General features: G+C 40.4%; 1 protein-coding gene across 1 annotated transcript in view; it reads left to right on the plus strand.

The window, feature by feature from the left end:
• Nucleotides 1-2,051: 2,051 nt before the first annotated feature.
• camk2a (calcium/calmodulin-dependent protein kinase II alpha) overlaps nucleotides 2,052-19,402 on the plus strand; it is a 129,950-nt gene continuing 112,599 nt past the window's right edge. Inside the window, exons 1-4 of the mRNA XM_057360933.1 lie at nucleotides 2,052-2,160; nucleotides 3,214-3,308; nucleotides 3,416-3,538; nucleotides 10,023-10,106. Of these exons, the coding sequence (XP_057216916.1) occupies nucleotides 2,052-2,160; nucleotides 3,214-3,308; nucleotides 3,416-3,538; nucleotides 10,023-10,106 (411 nt within the window). The remainder of the gene's footprint in view (nucleotides 2,161-3,213; nucleotides 3,309-3,415; nucleotides 3,539-10,022; nucleotides 10,107-19,402) is intronic.

Raw genomic sequence — 19,402 nt, forward strand, 5'->3', positions numbered from 1 at the left:
GGAACGCTGGGCAGTGGTAATGAAGTAAAAGCATTTTTTCTCACTAGTAGTATAGTTGAGTAAGAATACCCACCTTTAAATTTACTAATAAAAGTATGTATTTCCCAATATGTTACTATTGTAAATGTAGCGTTACTACCCAGTACCCTTTAAAAATTCTAATTTAGGTACAGATACTGTACATGTATGCAGGGGTTAAATTGGGATTTGTTATGTGCCGGGGCTCTGTGGGGGATTTTGAGGGGTGCGTATATGAAGCTTAAAATCTTATTAATTGACAAACTGTAAAATATAAATTGAGAGTGCCCTTTGCTATGAACAACAAAATACTGGTCAAATTCATTCTAGAAGCCAGCAGTTTACAAAGCTACATGTGATCAGACAAAACTATTTCTGTAGGCCTGTGCCCTTTCCTTGTTTCAATATCAAATATTTATTTATTAATGTCCACAGAATTGTATGTATGACCGGTGTATTTTCAGTACTTTTCTGTCAAAACTTTATACAACATTCACAATGATTGAGATGACCCAATAACTTGTGCATCGTTGCTGTCACTCACACCATGAACAAACCACTATAAACACTTGGATTTGATTAAAATAACATAATTTGGAAGTCAAGCCTTTCTTCACAAACAGCTCATCATGACTTGAAATGTTAAAACAACAGTGCGCACCGGACGAGAAGTGTCTCCTTTCTGCAGTGCCCAGCTGCGCAATGCGTATTTGTGAGTTATAAACATGGCGCGGCTGGGAGCTGCAGAAAGGAGTCACAAGCGCGCACAGTGCGTTCCAAACAAAATATATCTCCCTCCAAAGGGCCCTTTGGGAAGGGGACACCATATAAAACATCACTTAGTCCAAATAAAGAGAAAACAACATTGTTTTTATAGCTCCTTTTGCCAAGTTAATTTTAAACTGACAATTGTGCAAGGGCTCTGCCCCGGACGGCCCCGGCCCAACCCCTGCATGTACGGTATGTATCTTCAAAGCGCTAAGCATTTGTTAGGTACAAAGGTGTAATTTTTGAAAGGGTGCTGCCCCAGTGACAGCTTGGGTACATATTTTGACCATTATTCTGACAGTGTACCTTTTCTGACAAGTGTCTTGCTCAAGGGCACAACGCCTTAGGAATCACTAACGTCTAGGGGTCTGACGAGACACTTATCCCACGAGACGAGACACGTGACTGGGTTCACGAGAATGAGACGAGATTTTTAGACTATTTTAAAGAAAACCTCAATGATGAAATATATAGTGAAAAATAGTTTTTTATTCACCTTAAAAACACAAAATGCAAAAAATGTAGGCATTATAAAATCAACTTGTACTTTATGAAACAAAATAAACTTCCATTTTAACGAATAATATTATGCAGTAATAAACAATATGTAAACACTGCAAATATTTTGTCACAAACTCAACTGACAGGCAGTAATTGCACAAACATTGTGCGTTCTATTTTCTTAACAGGTACAGGTTTTAGTAAAGAGCTGTGGTTGCTTTCTCTATATGCTTTTACACAGTGCTCATGTTAGCAGAGGTGGCGATCATATCACACTGTCAATCCTTCTTCCTCCAATGACTGAACCCTCATAGCCTTCAGAGAAACAGTTAAAACTATATAAACACATCATGTTTTATGCTTACATTGCACATATGTAAGAGACAGATGATCCGTTTTTGAAGAGGTTTGCCTGTGAATGTATTTAAAATAGCGCAATGTGAACTTGCAATTGCTATACAGTACTTGAGTGTGTGTGAGGTAGAGAGAGTGTGTGAGGGAGAGAGAGGAGACAGCATGGCAACCTGGCAGTTAAACACTTCTGAACATCGTTTCAAAGCTTGAAAACGGGCTTGACTTAACGCTGCTTCTATGAAATTAAGATCAGAATACTTGCATTTTCTCAGTGTGCAAAGCAAACGTCCTGCTGAAAGGTTTCAGGCCTCGCGACCAGCGGCATGGCGCAGCTAGGTACGCGAGGTAGCAGAGGTCCATTGTTCCTTCTTTCCCCAGTGGGGCGGGGGAGGGTTGTCTCCGTAGACGCCATGAACCAGTCTCTGGTGAGGACAGATAGAGAAGAGAGCATAGGGGGTAAGTCCATCTCCAGGGACCCTCTCCCCCAGAAGATGGGAGGTGCGAGGCAAGGTTCAACAGGTAACGCGATAGTTTTCAGAGAGAGAAGAGCCAGGTGTGATGTTCTCGATCGATATTTAACTTCGTGAAAGGGTATGCCCTCCTTGTTTGAATTGACCAATCGACATTGAGCAGGGGAAGGTTTAGCTCCCCCACTCACCAGTTAATTTGGATCTTTATGACCTCCTAGCAACATATATCAACAAGGAGGAAATTAAGGGAGAAACATTTACTGTAGTTACCAAATATGCCAGGTTTGAATCACATTAAGTTGTGATTGATTCAGATGTATGAATACAAACAAAGCCTGAATCAAACGTGCATATTTACCAGTTACAGCTTATTTAAAATGGCAAGAGCGCCAACATATAACAGAGATAGTTACATACGTATATTTACAGAAAAGGACAGTTTAGTGTAGTTTTGTCATAGAAGTTTCTCTGGGTCAACTACAGCTCTCTGTTAGGGCCCACCTGGAAGCTTTCATGCCTCCTCTGCTTGCTTTGAATCTCAGCAGGAATCATAAATATCTCATGGAGGACCACAGGGGTTATCAACGCTTTCGGGGGCGAACCAACCTAAACCCAGGGCCACTGGAGCCAGGCCTGGCTCTGGTCCTCTGATGTTGGCATCAAGAGACCAGGACCAGAGGGAGTGGGGGTTTATGGTTCTTCTTTTAATGATCCAAACACAAGATCCAACAATTTGGCTATGCTAGGCTCTACACAGTTATTAGCGTGTTCTGTACAGTAATGAAAACAGGTCGCACCATAACAAAATGGGCACTCAATTGCTCCCAAATATATTTGGAGATTGCACAGGTTAAATTTAGGGAGCATACAGTATGTAACGAAAATGGTCACAGTTTCAAGCCCAGCACACCATCATGCCAATTGGATTTTGTGGTCTCGCGAGATCTGGTGCCACGAACTCATCACACCCCTACTAACGTCACATGATTTTATTGAGTTATATGGATGAATATGTACATTTAATCCAGTTTTGTAAATTTCAAATGAAAATGCTACTTTTTAAGTCTTCTGACTTGTCCCTCCATCCGTTTTTCTACTTCAGGTGTGATTCTCTACATCCTGCTCGTTGGATACCCACCATTCTGGGATGAAGACCAACATCGGCTTTATCAGCAAATTAAAGCTGGCGCTTATGATGTAAGTTCAAGCATTTTGAAGTATTTAATGATGATAATTCTAATAATGAATTACCTGACGAATTGACTCATATATCAGTATATTTGGATAATTTCTTGAATCCACAGTTTCCTTCACCTGAGTGGGACACAGTGACCCCAGAGGCAAAAGATCTTATTAATAAGATGTTGACTATTAACCCATCCAAACGCATTACTGCCGCAGAGGTACTCAAACATCCATGGATTTCAGTAAGTTTACAACTGAATTATATTTTCTGACCTGTCCAATAAAGACAACTATTTCAAATTTGTTTAATATATTGGAGCTTTTACTAAAATACATTTGAATGTAGCTTATTTTGTTAGCAAAAACAATTTTTTTTTATTCATTTTAGCTAATTTTTAATGAAAAATAATGCAATTTAAAAGAATATCCTGGTCAATCTTTTTTTATGCAAGTAAAAGATGATTAAAGTAATGACGTTTCATTGAAAATAATTATTGAAGTACGGCACAAGTATAATAAAAATGATCCAGGTCTTCAGACAAAAATGTTTAGTTTACTGAAAATTTACCTTGGAGTTGGATACTGTCACAAATTGCACAGGTATGCACAGGGTTGGATCCATGCGCAGAATTTGGGCAATCCAGAACCGTGGTCAAAATAATAGGCATGGGTCAAAGTACAGGTTATCCATTCAAACACAAACGCAAGAAACTGGTAACTATAGAAATCTAAAGGTAGACAAAAGGTAATCCATAGGACAGGCAAAGATTATAACCAGAAACCAACAAGACTTAGCAATGAGTGAGAGAATGGACCAGGTTTAAACCTGACTGCGTCATTTGACCCCAAGCGAGTTCCCACTTCAGCAACCCATAAGTCTGGTAATCAATTAGATCTCATCTACACACGCTACTGCTCATCACACCAGGTCACCCTGTTGCACACATCTGATCATTTTCTAATCACTCTTGATCTCGACCTAACTTCTCCAGACACAACACGCTTTCCCACTGGTCACATTTCGGCGCAACCTACATACACTCTCTCCCTCCTGCTTATCCTCTGCGGTCTGCTCCACGGTCCCTCCCCTTAAACAGCTCTCTTTATTGAATACTAACAACGCCACCGACATTCTATGCTCCTCACTAACATCCTGCTAAAACAGCTTATGCCCTTTTACATCTAGACCAGCCAGTGCAAACCCCTCCTCCCCCTGGTTATATGATGTTCTTCGTGAGCACTGCTCCAGGCTCAGGTCTGTTGAGAGAAAGTGTCGCAAATCAAAAGGTCCCACTGACCTCTGTCTCTATCAGTCTCTCCTCTCTTCATTCTGCACTGATATCTCTGCTAAAACTCAGTACTACCTCTCTAAAATCAACAGCTCGCCTGACTCTCATACTCTTTTCAAAACCTTCTCTGCTCTTCTCTTCCACCCGACTACTTGCCCGCTAGATCCCATCCCCACCCATCTCCTTCAGGCTCTCTCCATTGGTTGTCCCTGCTCTCATCCACATTATCAACTGTTCTCTCACCACTGGTACATTTTCCACAGCTTTTAAAGAGGCCCGTATAACCCCACTATTGAAGAAACCTTAATCCTGCACTGTTAGAAAACTACAGGCCAGTATCTCTCCTCCCCTTCATTGCCAAAACTTTTGAGCGTGTTGTATTTCTCGTGCAGAATAACCTCCTGGACAGCAACCATTCTGGTATCAAGAGCAGTCATTTCAAGCCCAGTCTTTGAAGCCCTGAGCCTGGCAAGGGCAGCCTCCAAATCATCTGTACTTATCCTACTGTATCTATCTGCTGCTTTTGACACTGTTAATCAGCACACCCTCCTGTCACACCTCAGGTCTATGGGTGTCTCTGGAATGGTGCTACAATGGTTTAAGTCTAATCTCTCAGGTAGGTTATTTAGAGCATCCTTATTTAGAGGTGAGGTCTCTGAGTCCAAACATCTCAATACCGGGATGGCTCAGTGCTTGAACCACTGCTCTTTTCCATATACATGACATCCCAAGGTTCTGTCATTTGGAAACATGGCTTTTCCTATCACTGCTATGCGGATGACACACAACTCCACTTGTCATTTCAGCCTGACGATCCAACAGTTTCTGCACGTATCTCAGCTTGCCTGAGTGACATTTCACTCTGGATGAAGGACCATCACCTTCAGCTGAACCTTGCAAAAAAAAGAACTGCTTGTGACCTCGGGTGACCGAAAGATTCATCACAACCTCTCCATTCAGCTAGGTTCATCATCCATTATACCTTCCAGGACAGACAGAAACCTGGGAGTGGTAATTGATGATCTTCTAAACTTCAAGGGTCATGTTGCAAGCACCACCCGGTCCTTTAGATTTATCCTTTACAACATTAGGACAATTAGATCTTTCCTATCCGAGCAGGCTACACAAGTCCTAGTCGAGGCTCTAGTTCTGTCCAGACTGGACTATTGCAATGCTCTACTGGCTGGACTTCTAGCTTGTACAGATGATCCAGAATGCAGCGGCAAGAGTGGTCTTCAATAAGCCGAAGAGAAAACACGTCACTCCTCTCTTCGTTAGGATACATTGGCTCCCTATAGTCACTCGCATCAAATTCAAAGCTCTGCTTTTGGCCTACCAAATCACAACTGGTTCGGCACCCCCATACCTTCACTCGCTAATACAGACTTATGTACCCTCTAGATCCCTGCGCTCTGCTAACGAACAATGTCTTGTGTTACCAAATAGAAAAAGGGGAAAATCACTCTCACGTACCTTCTCTGGATCTGTTCTACGGTTGTGTAATGATCTCTATGTTGCTACAAGATCAGCAGATTCTGTAGCCATCTTTAAGAACACGTCTCTTCCGTCAACACCTGATCTGACCCATTTATTTTTATTTTTCTACTTCTTTTTCTATCCTTACAAAAAAAGGTACTTAGCTTTGTATACTGTGGTAGGCTAACTGAGACCAGTTTTATTGCACTTATGCATTGCTGTCCTTGTGTTGTTCTAATTGCTTCTATCATTTACCTCATTTGTAAGTCGCTTAAGTCTGCTAAATGTAAATAATAAGACACAGGTGAATGTGAATAGGGTTCAGCAAAAGGTTATGGGGATGGAGTGTGTAATGGCAGTCTGAGTGATGAGAAGAGTGCCCTCTTGTGAAGCATAAGGGCACTCCAGCTGATAGGTGTGACATAGACAACCCCCCTCCCCTTAAAGACCGGCTTCCAAGAAGCCATGGTGGTGCAGGCAGGCAGCCATGAAGGCTGGAGGCTCTTGTGGAGAAGCTCTGGGCTGGCAACCATCTTGCGGAGAAGCTCTGGGCTGGTGATCATCAACGTAGAGCATGCGGACCTCCACAACAGGCCTGGTTCCATGGTCCGCGGAGCCTGAAACCTAATGCCCCCTCTCAAAAATGTTTAGGGGGAGAGTCCTCCTTCACCTTGTCCATGGTGAAAGAGGATCCCACAAATGCTAATGCAATGTCCAGAAATTGAGCAAGTGAGCCTTAAGGACCATTGCTTGTCAGGTAAGTTTTGAGCGGTTCATTTAAGAAATTGAGCAAGTGAGCCTTAAGGACCATTGCTTGTCAGGTAAATTTTGAGTGGTTCACTTAATCCGTAAAGGTAAAAGTAAATTTAAGCATAATCCGGGTAATGTGTAAAATGAGAAATGTCAAAAAGTCTCTGGTGTGGTCCTTGAGGGTGCGATTACCTTGGCGTAGGAGGATAAGTCTAACTGCTGGATCCATGTGCACAAAGTCTCCTGTAACGACTTGCACAGGTATACATAAGGTTGCATCCAAATGCAGCATTTATTGAAAAGGGGCAATCCAGAACCGTGGTTAAAATAGCAGGCAAGGGTACAGGTTATCCATCCAAACACAAAGGCAAGAAACTGGTAATTACAGAAATCCAAAGGTAGTCAAAAGGCAATCCAAAAACAGGCAGAGATTATAACCAGGCTACATGAAAACTAATAAACAGTAGATGTGACACCAACGAGATTTAGCAATGACTGAGAGAATGGACCAGGTTTAAATAGACAGTGACAGTGCCCTCCACTACTATTGGCACCCTTGGTAAATATGAGCAAAGAAGGCTGTAAAAATAAATCTGCATTGTTTCTCGTTTTGATCTTTTATTTAAAAAATCGACAAAATTCCAACATTTCATTGAAGGAAAACAATCTGAAGTAGTGGGAATATCACATTGTAAAAATGTTTTTTTCTTCCATACATGTTGGCCATAATTATTTGCACACTTGTATTTGCACTTGAAAAACAGCTCTGAGTGTTTTCTTTTCAGTCTGATGAGGTTTGAGAATACATTGAGAGTTATCAGAGTCCATCCCTCCATAAAGAATTCCCCCAGATCCTTCAAATGTTGGTGCTACCTCTTCTTCTGTTCATCCCACTAATTTTCTATAGGGTTCAGGTCAGGGAACTGGGATGGCTGAGGCACAATCTTGATTTTGTGTTCAGTGACCCATTTTTTCTTGATTTGGATGTTTGTTTTGAACCAATGTGCTGATCTAACCACGACCCATTATAATATTTATAAAAGAGTAAGTCAGGTTTTGATTTTTATATATGTTGATTTTTATATCTGTTGGTATTTGATATAATATATGATGCCATGTATCTGATCAAGATGTCTAGAACTTCTGGTATAAATGTAGGTCCACAACAATGAAGAACTGGTGGTATATTTAACTGTGGACAACGGGTACTTTTTATCCCTGTGTGCACCAAGCCTATCTTGTGTTATTACTGCCAAAAAAACTATTTTTCATTTCATATGGCCATAGACCCCAGTCCTGTTTGAAGTTCCAGTATGGCTTAGAATGTAGAAGCAGAAGATATTTTTCGTGAACAATATCCCAAACAATGTACACCAACAGTGGTGATGGAGGTGCAATTTTCCTTTATTTTTATTTTATTTTTTCTGACACTAATTCAACTAATTTCTGCAGTTCTCCGTCTGTGATCTTTTAAAAGTCTTTGGCCACTCAAAATATTATATTTGCTGTGCATTAAGACAATATAGACACACATTCTCTTTCAGGCAGATTTGCATCTCCAGTTCATTAAAACTTCTTAATTATTGCCCTGATGTTGGAAATTAGATTTTTTTTATTTAATTTTTTAACTGTTTCAACCATTTCCTTTTAAATCCACTTTCTATTTTGTGTAGCTCAACAATCTTTTGCTGCACACCAGAATTATATTCTTTGGTTTTACCCATTGTGATGAATCATTAAGGGGTTTTGGGCTTTGTATTACTTAATATTATTCTCCTGTGCAACAAGAAGTCATGACTGGGCAACATCATGTTTCTAGTCACCTTGGTGTGCGTAGAAAATCTTAATATTAATGAGAATATACTTGGGAGATATTTTACTCATAAGAATTTCTGGGGGTGCCAATAATTGTGGCCCCCGCTTCAAATTGATTACTTGAATGAAATGTTGGAATTTTGTAGATGTTTTTAAATAAAAGATCAAAATGAGAAACAATGCAGATTTATTTTTACAGCCGCCTTTGCTCATATTTACCAAGGGTGCAAATAATAGTGGAGGGTACTGTATCAAGGTAATAAGACACCGGTGAATGTGATTGGGGTAATGAGTCCAGAAAAAGGTTATGGGGGATTTAGTGTGTAATGGCAGTCTGGGTGATGAGGAGACTGCCCTCTTGTGGAGCATAAGGGCACTCCGGCTAACAGGTTTGACAGATACCATACAAAATTAATGATTATTTACAGAGTTTTATGAAAAGAGAATTTCTATTTTTTAAATTGTGCAATCTTGTTAACAGATTAACATTGTTAACTTAACATTGTTATTTGATCACAAGAAAATGCTTAAAACATAATACATTTTCATTAGTTCAAAAATGCAAATTCTGTTATCATGTCATTCAAAACTTGTATATGACTCTATCTGTGAAACACAAAATACATGATTTTGAGAAATGTTTTTTAGTTTTGTGTTCATAGAATGTAAGTCAATGGGACTTATTTTTTGTGGTTACCAATGTTTTTCAAAATAACTATTTATTCAAAATATCTTATTTTGTGTTCTGCCAAAAAAAGACATATGTTTGAAATGGGATGAGTGGTATGATGAATAGGTCTATTAAACCTTCAAACTTCAAGGCTTAATACCTCAAGTCTTTGTCAAGCCATCACTTCCACTACATTACACTTACAATTATATGAATTTTTTTAATTTTTTTATTAATTTTAATTATTTTTCTTTACATACAAATTTGAATGCAATAGGCTTTTGCCTAACCTCACATGCAGATACTATAAAACAAGTCTTATCTGTTTATGTGCTTCTACACGTGGAGCTGTTTCCTCAAAATGACTTCAGGAAAAGATAATAAAGATAAACTTAGTCAATGTCCATAAATGCTTTAATTTATTTTTCCTCTTACTGACATTTTACTATAACAATGGATTAAAATGCCACATTTGAAAATATCTAGCTATTAGCTAATTGCCTTAAAAATCAACAGATAGCTGTGTTATGGTAAAAATGCTGTTAACGCTTAAATGCTGTTCTCTGACAGGTAGATGTATGTTCAGCAAAAACCCCATTCTGTTTGTGAACTCTCTTTAATTTAAATAAAAAATTCAATTGAAATCGAATAGGCATTCTCAATGTAATAGTTCTGAATGGTGCACAGCCCTGCTCTACTTCATGATTGCCCTCTTTCTGTTTACAGCATCGCTCCACTGTTGCATCTTGCATGCATAGACAGGAGACTGTTGAATGTTTGAAGAAATTCAACGCCAGAAGGAAACTTAAGGTAAGTTTTTAAAAGGCTGTGAAATCACACTAACATGCTTGAATAGTGTCTACCTTGGGTAGTGAAAGTTTAGGGTTGGTGAGTCAAATTAAAATTTTCAGTTTTCAGGTTATTCATTTACCTTTTTACCTATTAAGAGATGTTTATATTAAATTATTAATAATAAACAACTACTGCATGTAAAAACTAAGGTAAAACAAAGCACAACTTCTTTTATTATTGAAGGTATTCTTGTCTGACTCAGATCAATTCAATTTTATTTCTAAATTATTAAAAAAATGTTAATTAATAATTGCTTCTACAAGTCTTGCAAACCTGTAACATTAGCAAATAAAGTGAGAATCCGTGCCCGTATTTATCAAGCTTCTCAAAGTGCCATTTTAGTCTTAAGTGCTGAGAATTCATGAAATTTACTCCTACTTCCAAATTTAAATATAAAAGCAAGTTATCGGAACAATAGTTAGGAACAATACGGGGTTTTTAGATAGATCTATTGACAGAAATGCAATATAATATACAAAACTATTTCTTCAGAGGTGTATAAAGACCTTACATAATGAACCGTATGTTTCTAATACCTTAGAAAAAGCTGTTTATATCTACATACATTGAATTCGTCGCCATGTTTTGTACAGAAGCCCTAAACGGACAAGCAACTCTACAACGCGCGTTTCCTCTCCCCTGCTGTGTAGTGGTGAAACGGATCGCGGATGATCCGTGATCCGTACTCTACGGTCGGAACGCATGTGACCCGCGGATTAAATGTAAATTTATTCATCATTGAGTAAGAGAGTAAAACGCGCTCTCGCTCTCTATCTCCAGTATCTGGACGAGTACAATATTAAAGCGGTTCCAAATAAACAATGACGCTCAAAACTGCTCCGTCACACAGCTAATATTAGAACAAAAACAACAACATATCTTGGTTCTAACAAACAGAAAAACCAATGTTACTCACATACTTATCCGAATCAAAGCAACCTTTTCTGGGGTGATTTTAAGACGATCTTTCTCTCCAACGACTCTCTGCTAGAAAGTATCTCCATAGATATCTATGAGTATCTCTGCTAAAAGCCTTAGTACCGCGGGTCCTTACACGTCTCTGCTGGAAAGTCTTTATAATATTAACGCAGGTTCTAGCTCCTGCCTGACTTTTATCCTTCTTTTTATGCTTAAAATCCACACACCTTTTATTTTATGTAATAAATTAGACATCACTCTTTCTACAGTCTTTCTAATGCCCACATGTTCTCTTCCCTGCATCAGCATGAGAACGACATCTTTTTGTACTATGGTGGCCACCATCATGTTTGGACTGAGCAATTTGTTGCAAATCTATAATACAACGTGTGGTGATAAGTTTAATGTGATTGGCTGTTAAGGATGGACCCTGGGTTGCTAGGCAATGGGGGCGGGAGTAAAGAGGGAAGTGAGAGTTTTCTGAGTGCTGTTGAGATGTTCATGTGCACCGGATAATAATAAAGCATATTGCGAGTTTGGTGACTAAGAGTCGATTCCTTAGATCATGACATGGTGTCAGAAGTAAAAGTTTTCGCGCACTCCGGGGATCCGTGAAAGAGAACAGAAGGGAAAATGTCGAAGTTTAACGCGCCTGAATCCTTCGATTTCGCAAAGCCATCGAGTTGGCCGGCATGGAGGCAACGGTTTGCACGTTTCAGGATCGCAACGAAACTCGACAAGGAAGACAGCGATGTGCAGGTGAATTCATTACTCTATGCCAGGGCTAGTCAACTGGCGGCCCGCGGGCCAAATGCGGCCCGCCAATCATCCGTATCTGGCCCGCCTTAACATTTCAAATAAGTGGAGAGACTTTAAGAGCGGTGTGCTTTAAGAAATGCACGTCCTGAGATGCCAAAGCACTGCTACATTCAATACAAAAGTAATTCCCGCGGCTCATAACGACAAACTGACGTCTTATAAAGCGATTTGATCGCTCTGTCCAAAAAACGTAATGTTATTTGCAACGTTACAATCGGCAATCCACAGCAGTCGTTTTGCGCACTGGTCGCTATCCAAAACGCGTCTTGTGCCCTTGAAAGTAACTGCAGGAAAGGGTACACCACATGAACGGTTGTCTCAGATAAGGGAACACTGTAACTGTGTTGTTTTTATTACAGCATTCATTACCTGTGTACGATTGAATATTTACAATATTTACGAAAAACTGCTGTTCATCTCCCTCCAGAACTCGCACTACAAAGGATCTTCCCTTCTAAGTGGGCGGGGCACATGAATGCGATTGGAATTCACCCGAAGATGCTACGATAACATTTATAAAATGCCAGTTTAAAGTCACAATGGGGCAGGGATTACTTTTGTGCTGAATGTATTTGCGTTTTTGACTTTCATTGATTTAACTTTTATTACTTCAACCAAAAATATTCATAAATATCTTCTTGAAAAAACAATGCCACCCACATCTTGGATGGACTGGGGGTGAGTCAATTAATAGCAGTTTTATTTTGGGGTAAACTAACGCATCAAGGAACGTCAAATAAAATTAAAAAGACAATACCCCTTTTGATTAAATATCATAAAAAGGCACATATATCGGATGCAATATCTGTGTGCATGTTTTAATATATGATCTAAAAGTAACAGCAAAAAAACAGTATAAAAGGAACAAAATGCAATAAATAACAGAAATAAAATATAATATAGGGTAAAAAACTGGCCCGCATCCTATTTATACTTTTGGAATCTGGCCCTCAAAGAAAAGTAGTTGAAGACCCCTGCTCTATGCAATGGGCAAACAGGCCGAACCAATATTCAGCATGTTTACGTTTTCTGCGGGGGAAGAAAATGAGTACTACAACGCAGTAGTTAAAAAGTTTGATGAAACACTTTGTGTCTATAATTTCACAAAAGGAATAAGTGTTAATATACGAGGTGCAAGTGATGTAAACGAAGTGGGGCATAAGACCAAACACACAATGGCATTCAACAAATATTCAGGAGGTAAATTCACCAGTACAGACACTAAACATAGAGAAAAAGGCAACAGTGGGACCTGTTCAAGATGCGCAAGTGCACATGTTCATGGCGATTGTCCTGCCCGAGGAAAACGGTGCCGCAAGTGTAACAAAATGGGCCATTTTGAAGTTGCATGCAAAAGAAAGATTGTGAAGGAGGTGACCAGCAGGAGGCATGAAGAGGAAACAAACGATACCTGGTTTCTGGGATCAGTTTCTGACTGTGTTAACGAAGATGAGTGGCACGTAAACTTACCAATGAATGGCACTACAGTAAAGTTCAAGATTGACACTGGTGCTGATATCACAGTCATGTCTGAGCAAACATTTTTGAATCTGCCTTGTCGCCCTCAGCTTAACAAAACATTTGCTGACATCAGGAGTCCGGGTGGCAAACTAGACTGCATTGGCAAACTCTTAGCCAGCACAGAAAGAGAGGGACATGGTATTCGTTTCTGGACATATGTTGTTAAAGGCCCATATACCAACAATCTACTTAGCCGGAAAAAATGCTTGTGAAATGAAACTGGTGAGCAGAATTGACAGTGTTGGTATGGATGATGATGTTTTTGGAGACTTTGGACTTTTAAATTGTGAACCAATCAAAATTGAGCTCAAGCAGGATGCCAAACCTTACAGTCTCTCTTCACCTCGTCGAATTCCCTTTCCATTGCTGCCAAAAGTGGAGGAGGAGCTAAAGCATATGCTTACGTCGGGGATCATAACGGAGGTCACCGAAGCAACAGACTGGTGCGCACCAATGGTGCCAGTGGTGAAGAAGAACGGTAAAGTCAGAATCTGTGTTGACCTTAAGAAATTGAACGAAGCTGTAAAGCGTGAGAGATTCATTCTGCCTACACTTGAGGACATAACACCACAACTGTCTGGTGCTTTTGTATTTTCAACATTAGATGGATCGAGTGGGTTCTGGCAGATACCTTTGGATGCAAGCTGCAGGAAACTCACCACCTTCATCACACCAGTTGGCCGGTTCGGTTTTCAGAGGCTGCCCTTCGGAATTATTTCAGCTCCAGAGATATTTCAGAGAGAAATGAGCACTCTTCTTAAAGAGCATGCTGGCACAGTAGCAGTGATGGACGATATACTGCTGTTTGGCAGCGACAAGGAGGAGCATGATCGCTATCTCAAGGCAGTATTAAAAACTATCAGAGAATCCGGATTAAAATTGAACAAGGAGAAGTGTCACTTTGGAAAATCTGAGATTCAGTACTTCGGACATGTGATTGGAAAGAATGGAATTCGGCCAGATACAAATAATGTGAGAGCCATAACTGAGCTCCCCTGCCCTACCAACCTGACTGAACTGCGAAAGGTATTAGGGATGAATTATCTTGGCAAGTTCCTCCCTAGTCTTTCGTCAGTTCTTCAGCCTATGACTGAGCTGCTCAAGCGGGAAACAGAATGGGTCTGGGGTGAAGCACAAAAACAGGCAGTCAACAGAGTCAAGAGCCTGTTGATCACAGCACCAGCACTAGCCTTCTACAATGCTAACAGGACCACAGTAGTCAGTGCGGATGCAAGCAGCTACGGCTTAGGTGCTGCCCTGTTACAGGAGCAGTAGAAGGGACTACGTCCTGTCGCTTTCTGTTCAAGAACTTTAACTGAGACAGAGAGCCGCTACTCTCAAATTGAGGAAGAGTGCCTAGCTGCTGTGTGGGCCTGCGAACATTTCTCATGGTACCTGCAAGGAATCGCCGCATTCAAACTCCAGACCGATCTTGTGCCTCTGATAAACTCATATGATATCGACAAAGCTCCCCTAAGATGCCAGCAGCTATTAATGCGCCTGATGAGATTCAATGCCAGAGCAGTGCATGTGCCGGGCAAACAGCTGGTGGTGGCGGACACTCTGTCCAGACATCCGTTGACACAACATGGTGAGTCCGACACAGAAGCTGATGTCAAAGTGTTTGTACAGGCAGTACTGTCTACTATGCCTGTAAGTGATGACAAGCTAAATGCTATAAGGAAAGCCACACAACAAGATTCAGATCTCCAGGTGGTGTGCACGTACAGTCGCGATTGCTGGCCACATCAAATACCACATTTGCTCCATGGGTTTCACTCTGTAAGAGCTCATCTCTCAGAAGCGGATGGACTGTTGCTGTATGAGGACAGAATAGTGATTCCTGGGTCGCAGAGACGAGAGGTGTTATGCCAGCTTCATTCAGGCCACCAAGGCCTCACTAAATGCAGAGAGAGGGCCAATATGTCTGTATGGTGGCCCGGCATAGGCAAGGACATTACAGAATCAGTGGAAACATGTGAGTTTTGCCAGGTCAATAAGCCCACCCAAAAGAGAGATCCCCTGATGGTCACATCCCTTCCCAGGGGTCCATGGCAAAAGATCGCAGCAGATATCTGTGAACTTGAGGGAAAGAAATACTTGGTGGTTGTGGACTACTTTTCATGTGATCTTGAGATTGCTCATCTACAAGCAATGACAAGCCAGCAGGTAATTCCGAACTTGAAAAACATGTTTGTTCGATGGGGGATCCCATAAGAACTCGTGACAGACAATGCAACTCAGTTCACAGCCTCTGAATTCATTGAGTTCAAACAGATGTACAATTTTACCCACACTACTTCCAGTCCTCATTATCCGCAAGCTAATGGGGCAGCCGAAAGGAGTGTTGCAATTGCAAAACGGGTGCTCAGCTCAACTTATGATCGGACGCCAGATCAGAACAACGGTCCCAACACTGCCATAAAACCTGTTACCAAGTCCAGTTGACTACAGAAAAGTCAGAGAGAAGGACAAACAAACCAAACAGGCTTACCAGTACTTCTACAACCGTCGTCATTCTGCGCGCAGCTTACCCGATTTGCATCCAGGTCAAAGCGTGAAAGTGAAGGTGGATGGGGAAAAAGGATGGAACACATCAGCGTCAGTTCTTGGGAAGGCTCCTGAACTTGTTGCTGATTATGTTATGTTACAGGAGTTGGTAGTAAGATGTTGGTATTTTTCTTTATCTGCTAACTTGGTTAAGAAAGTAATCTGCCTGATTCTATGTTTCAGGGAATAATCATAAGGAGACCGTTAAACTTTTAAGAGGGGAGATGTGGTGATAAGTGTAATGTGATTGGCTGTTAAGGATGGACCCTGGGTTGCTAGGCAATGGGGGCGGGAGTAAAGAGGGAAGTGAGAGTTTATTGAGTGCTGTTAATATGTTCATGTGCACTGGATAATAAAGCATATTGCGAGTTTGGTGACTAAGAGTCGATTCCTTAGATCATGACACAACGCTAGTGGCCACTGTAAATGAAAAACTGCGCCTTTAAAGCTAAGAATCACTCTTACTCTTCCAATTATTTAAGACAGCTCGAGAGGTCTCTCAAGTGCTTAGAAGTTGCCACTAGGGGCTTGTGATGGCGCTGGGGAGACAGAGACATGTGGTGGACAGAGGTATGGGCCATTGAAACCGTATCATTTCACGTTATACACGCATAAATTCGGTACTCCCCTGCATAGGCGTAATTGCGGGTTTTTATTAATGAAACAACATCTACACATCATTTTTCATAATCAAATTTATACATTTAACAAACATCTTTGTGCGCAAGATAAAAGGCACGCAGTCCGTACATGTCATAAATGCTGCATGCATTCGAGTTATGCTCTATGGATCATCAGTACTGTTGCGTGTACTCGTTAGGCTGTATTTTGTTTTCAATGGTATGTGTGATTTCACATGCAAGAAAACATTTATACCAAAAATAACATTGTATTTATAGTGAAACTACTCGACTAAAGCAAATAAAACAAATTTCAGCACTGGTTTAAAATGGGTAGTTAAGAAATGGTGGAACGTGTTTATCTTTCATTTCCAATGTCTATATCATAATGTATTCTCTTGAAAAGAGAATTTGTCATATGTGTGTTGAATATGAACTCATTTTAGGAATTTCACCATTCAACGTGAATGTATCAGAGAATATTCTAAAATAAGGACATCTATATAGTCCTGTTTGCGGCACAGCAATGTGTCGTAAATCACACCACTCTGTCCACACCACTGTTTTCAATCGTTTTTAAAATTTTTCTCATTCACACTGAAACCCCTTAAGTGGAAATTTAGGACAGATAACACTGTAGCTCAGTGGTTAGAGCATGGCGCTAACTACATCAAAATCGTGGGTTCGATTGCACATATTCAGAAACAAATGTATAGTATAATGCAATGTAAGTTGCTTTGGAAAAAAGAGACTGCCAATTGCATAAATGTAAAAACACTGCACCGACTGGTTAATGCTGTGTTTTGACCAGAATGGTCAGGAATTTAATTAGCAATGCCAAACATGCCAGCAGTAAGTTTCTGGTCATTTGCAATCCACCCCAGTGGTTGAGCCAGGCCATACAGTAAGCTTGCTATGAAATTCAATTTAAAAATCCTTATTATTTACACCTTTACTCGTTGGGGGACACCTGCTTATTTGGATCGTGGTGCCCAATTTACCTGCAAGATGTAACAACCTGTTACAAGTGACCCAGAAATGTACCACTACCTAAGGCCTAGTCCACACCTACACAGGCATCTTTATAGACAGAGTTTTTCTTCCTTCAGTTTAAAAAATAATCTCTGTCCACATGAAAACGCAGAAAGACGCTATAAAGTGCTGTCAATAGCGCGCTAAACCAATGGGTGCTGGTATAACTAACTGTAAAGCCATGTTGACCAATCAGAAGCTTGAAAAAGGTTACTACCGGTTCCGGTAGGCTAAAATCTTGAAAATCTTCACCCTGGCAGTTTTCAAAAAAGAAGCTTATGTTTTTGATTATGTATTGAATGCACACAAGCTCTTCTGGACAGAGTAAAAGAAAATACTGCCCAAGCTGAAAGCTGTCAAGAGAAGTATTATAACCGCAGAAGAAAACATGAGACTTTTCAACCAGTGGCCTGTTGTACGAAGCGAGATAAACAAACTCAGAGTTGCAGAGTAGGTTAAGAGTGTGAAAGTGTGACACGTGCGGCAAACAGCCAAACATGCGGAATATGGAAAGCATTGATTGATTTCTCACGCGTGTCAGCTCAATTCACTTCTCTGTTAAATATGAAAAGACCATTATGAAACAAATCTCATGAATGAGAGCTGTTTTTCTCATCAGGACCTCATGAGAACACATACACACAGACATAAATATGTATACACAATGCTATCTATAAAGTATTATGTGAAAGATGTGAATAAGGCAAGCAAGGACTGGGGTTTGAACGTTCTGACACACAAAGCAAAACATGCACGTGATTGGGCAGAGAGTGAGGGATTTCATTTGTTGAGTGTTATTATGAAAATAGGATTTGGTACCATATATAGGATCCTAATATTAACAGTGTAAGTGTTATTAGTGCTTTTTTCAGTTGTTTCAGTTGACATGGTATTGTGACACTGTATTATTATTGTTTACATTACTTAAAGGCGCAGTTCTTGAAAATCAGCGGCCACTAGCTTTGTATTATAGTTTTGCAACGAATCTCCGAGTCATTTGCCCACCCCTCCCTTTCGAATTACGACAGAGGCCGCAACAGTAAAAAAAGATGTCGTCTACTGAGACAGCGGATAGTAGTGATACAAGCAGGTAAGGCAATATATTAACGTAATTAATCATTTAACATGTATTCTATTGCGAAAGTTACTGTTACAATTCTATAATTAGATATATTTCTTGCGTGCTATCTAGTACACGCTGAGAGTAGTGAAGTAACTAAAGTTAGCTAATCGTAAATAGCAACGCTGTACAAAGCGTTTGATCTGACAGCGACATAGGCAGTTAGGTGTAAGTTAGTAGACGTTTGTCTCCCCCTTTGTAAAGTCAGGAACAACCGGAGTACGTACCGCAGGGACGGAAAAACATTATTATTCGGAGGTTATAGCGCCATTTGTATAAAATGCTAACGTTACCGTTTCAACAAAACAGTTGTTTGGTAAACATTGAAAATGTGGAAACATAGAAAATGTTGAATTATCTTACCAGTCTAGCAGAAAACAGGCAACTTCGGCGTCGCCTTGAAAACATTTGTCTTTCAACAGTGCCTTCCATCTGGTAATAGATACACCGATGTTTATCCTGGATTTCTGCCGCCGTTTGTCTCTAATTCGTCTGGCAGCATCACGTTTGTGCTTCTTTGACGACGGAGATTCACGATCTTTCGGCTCTTGTGCACAATACGCATGGTCCTCCATTTTATCAAAACTTCTAAGACAGAACAATCAATTGCTTCAGCTAGACGACGACTACTCCTCCCTCCTCCTCTCCGTACTACGACTTACTACTTTGTGCAT

This window comes from Triplophysa rosa, linkage group LG19 (genome assembly GCF_024868665.1).
Source record: "Triplophysa rosa linkage group LG19, Trosa_1v2, whole genome shotgun sequence".
Taxonomy (NCBI): Eukaryota; Metazoa; Chordata; class Actinopteri; order Cypriniformes; family Nemacheilidae; genus Triplophysa; species Triplophysa rosa.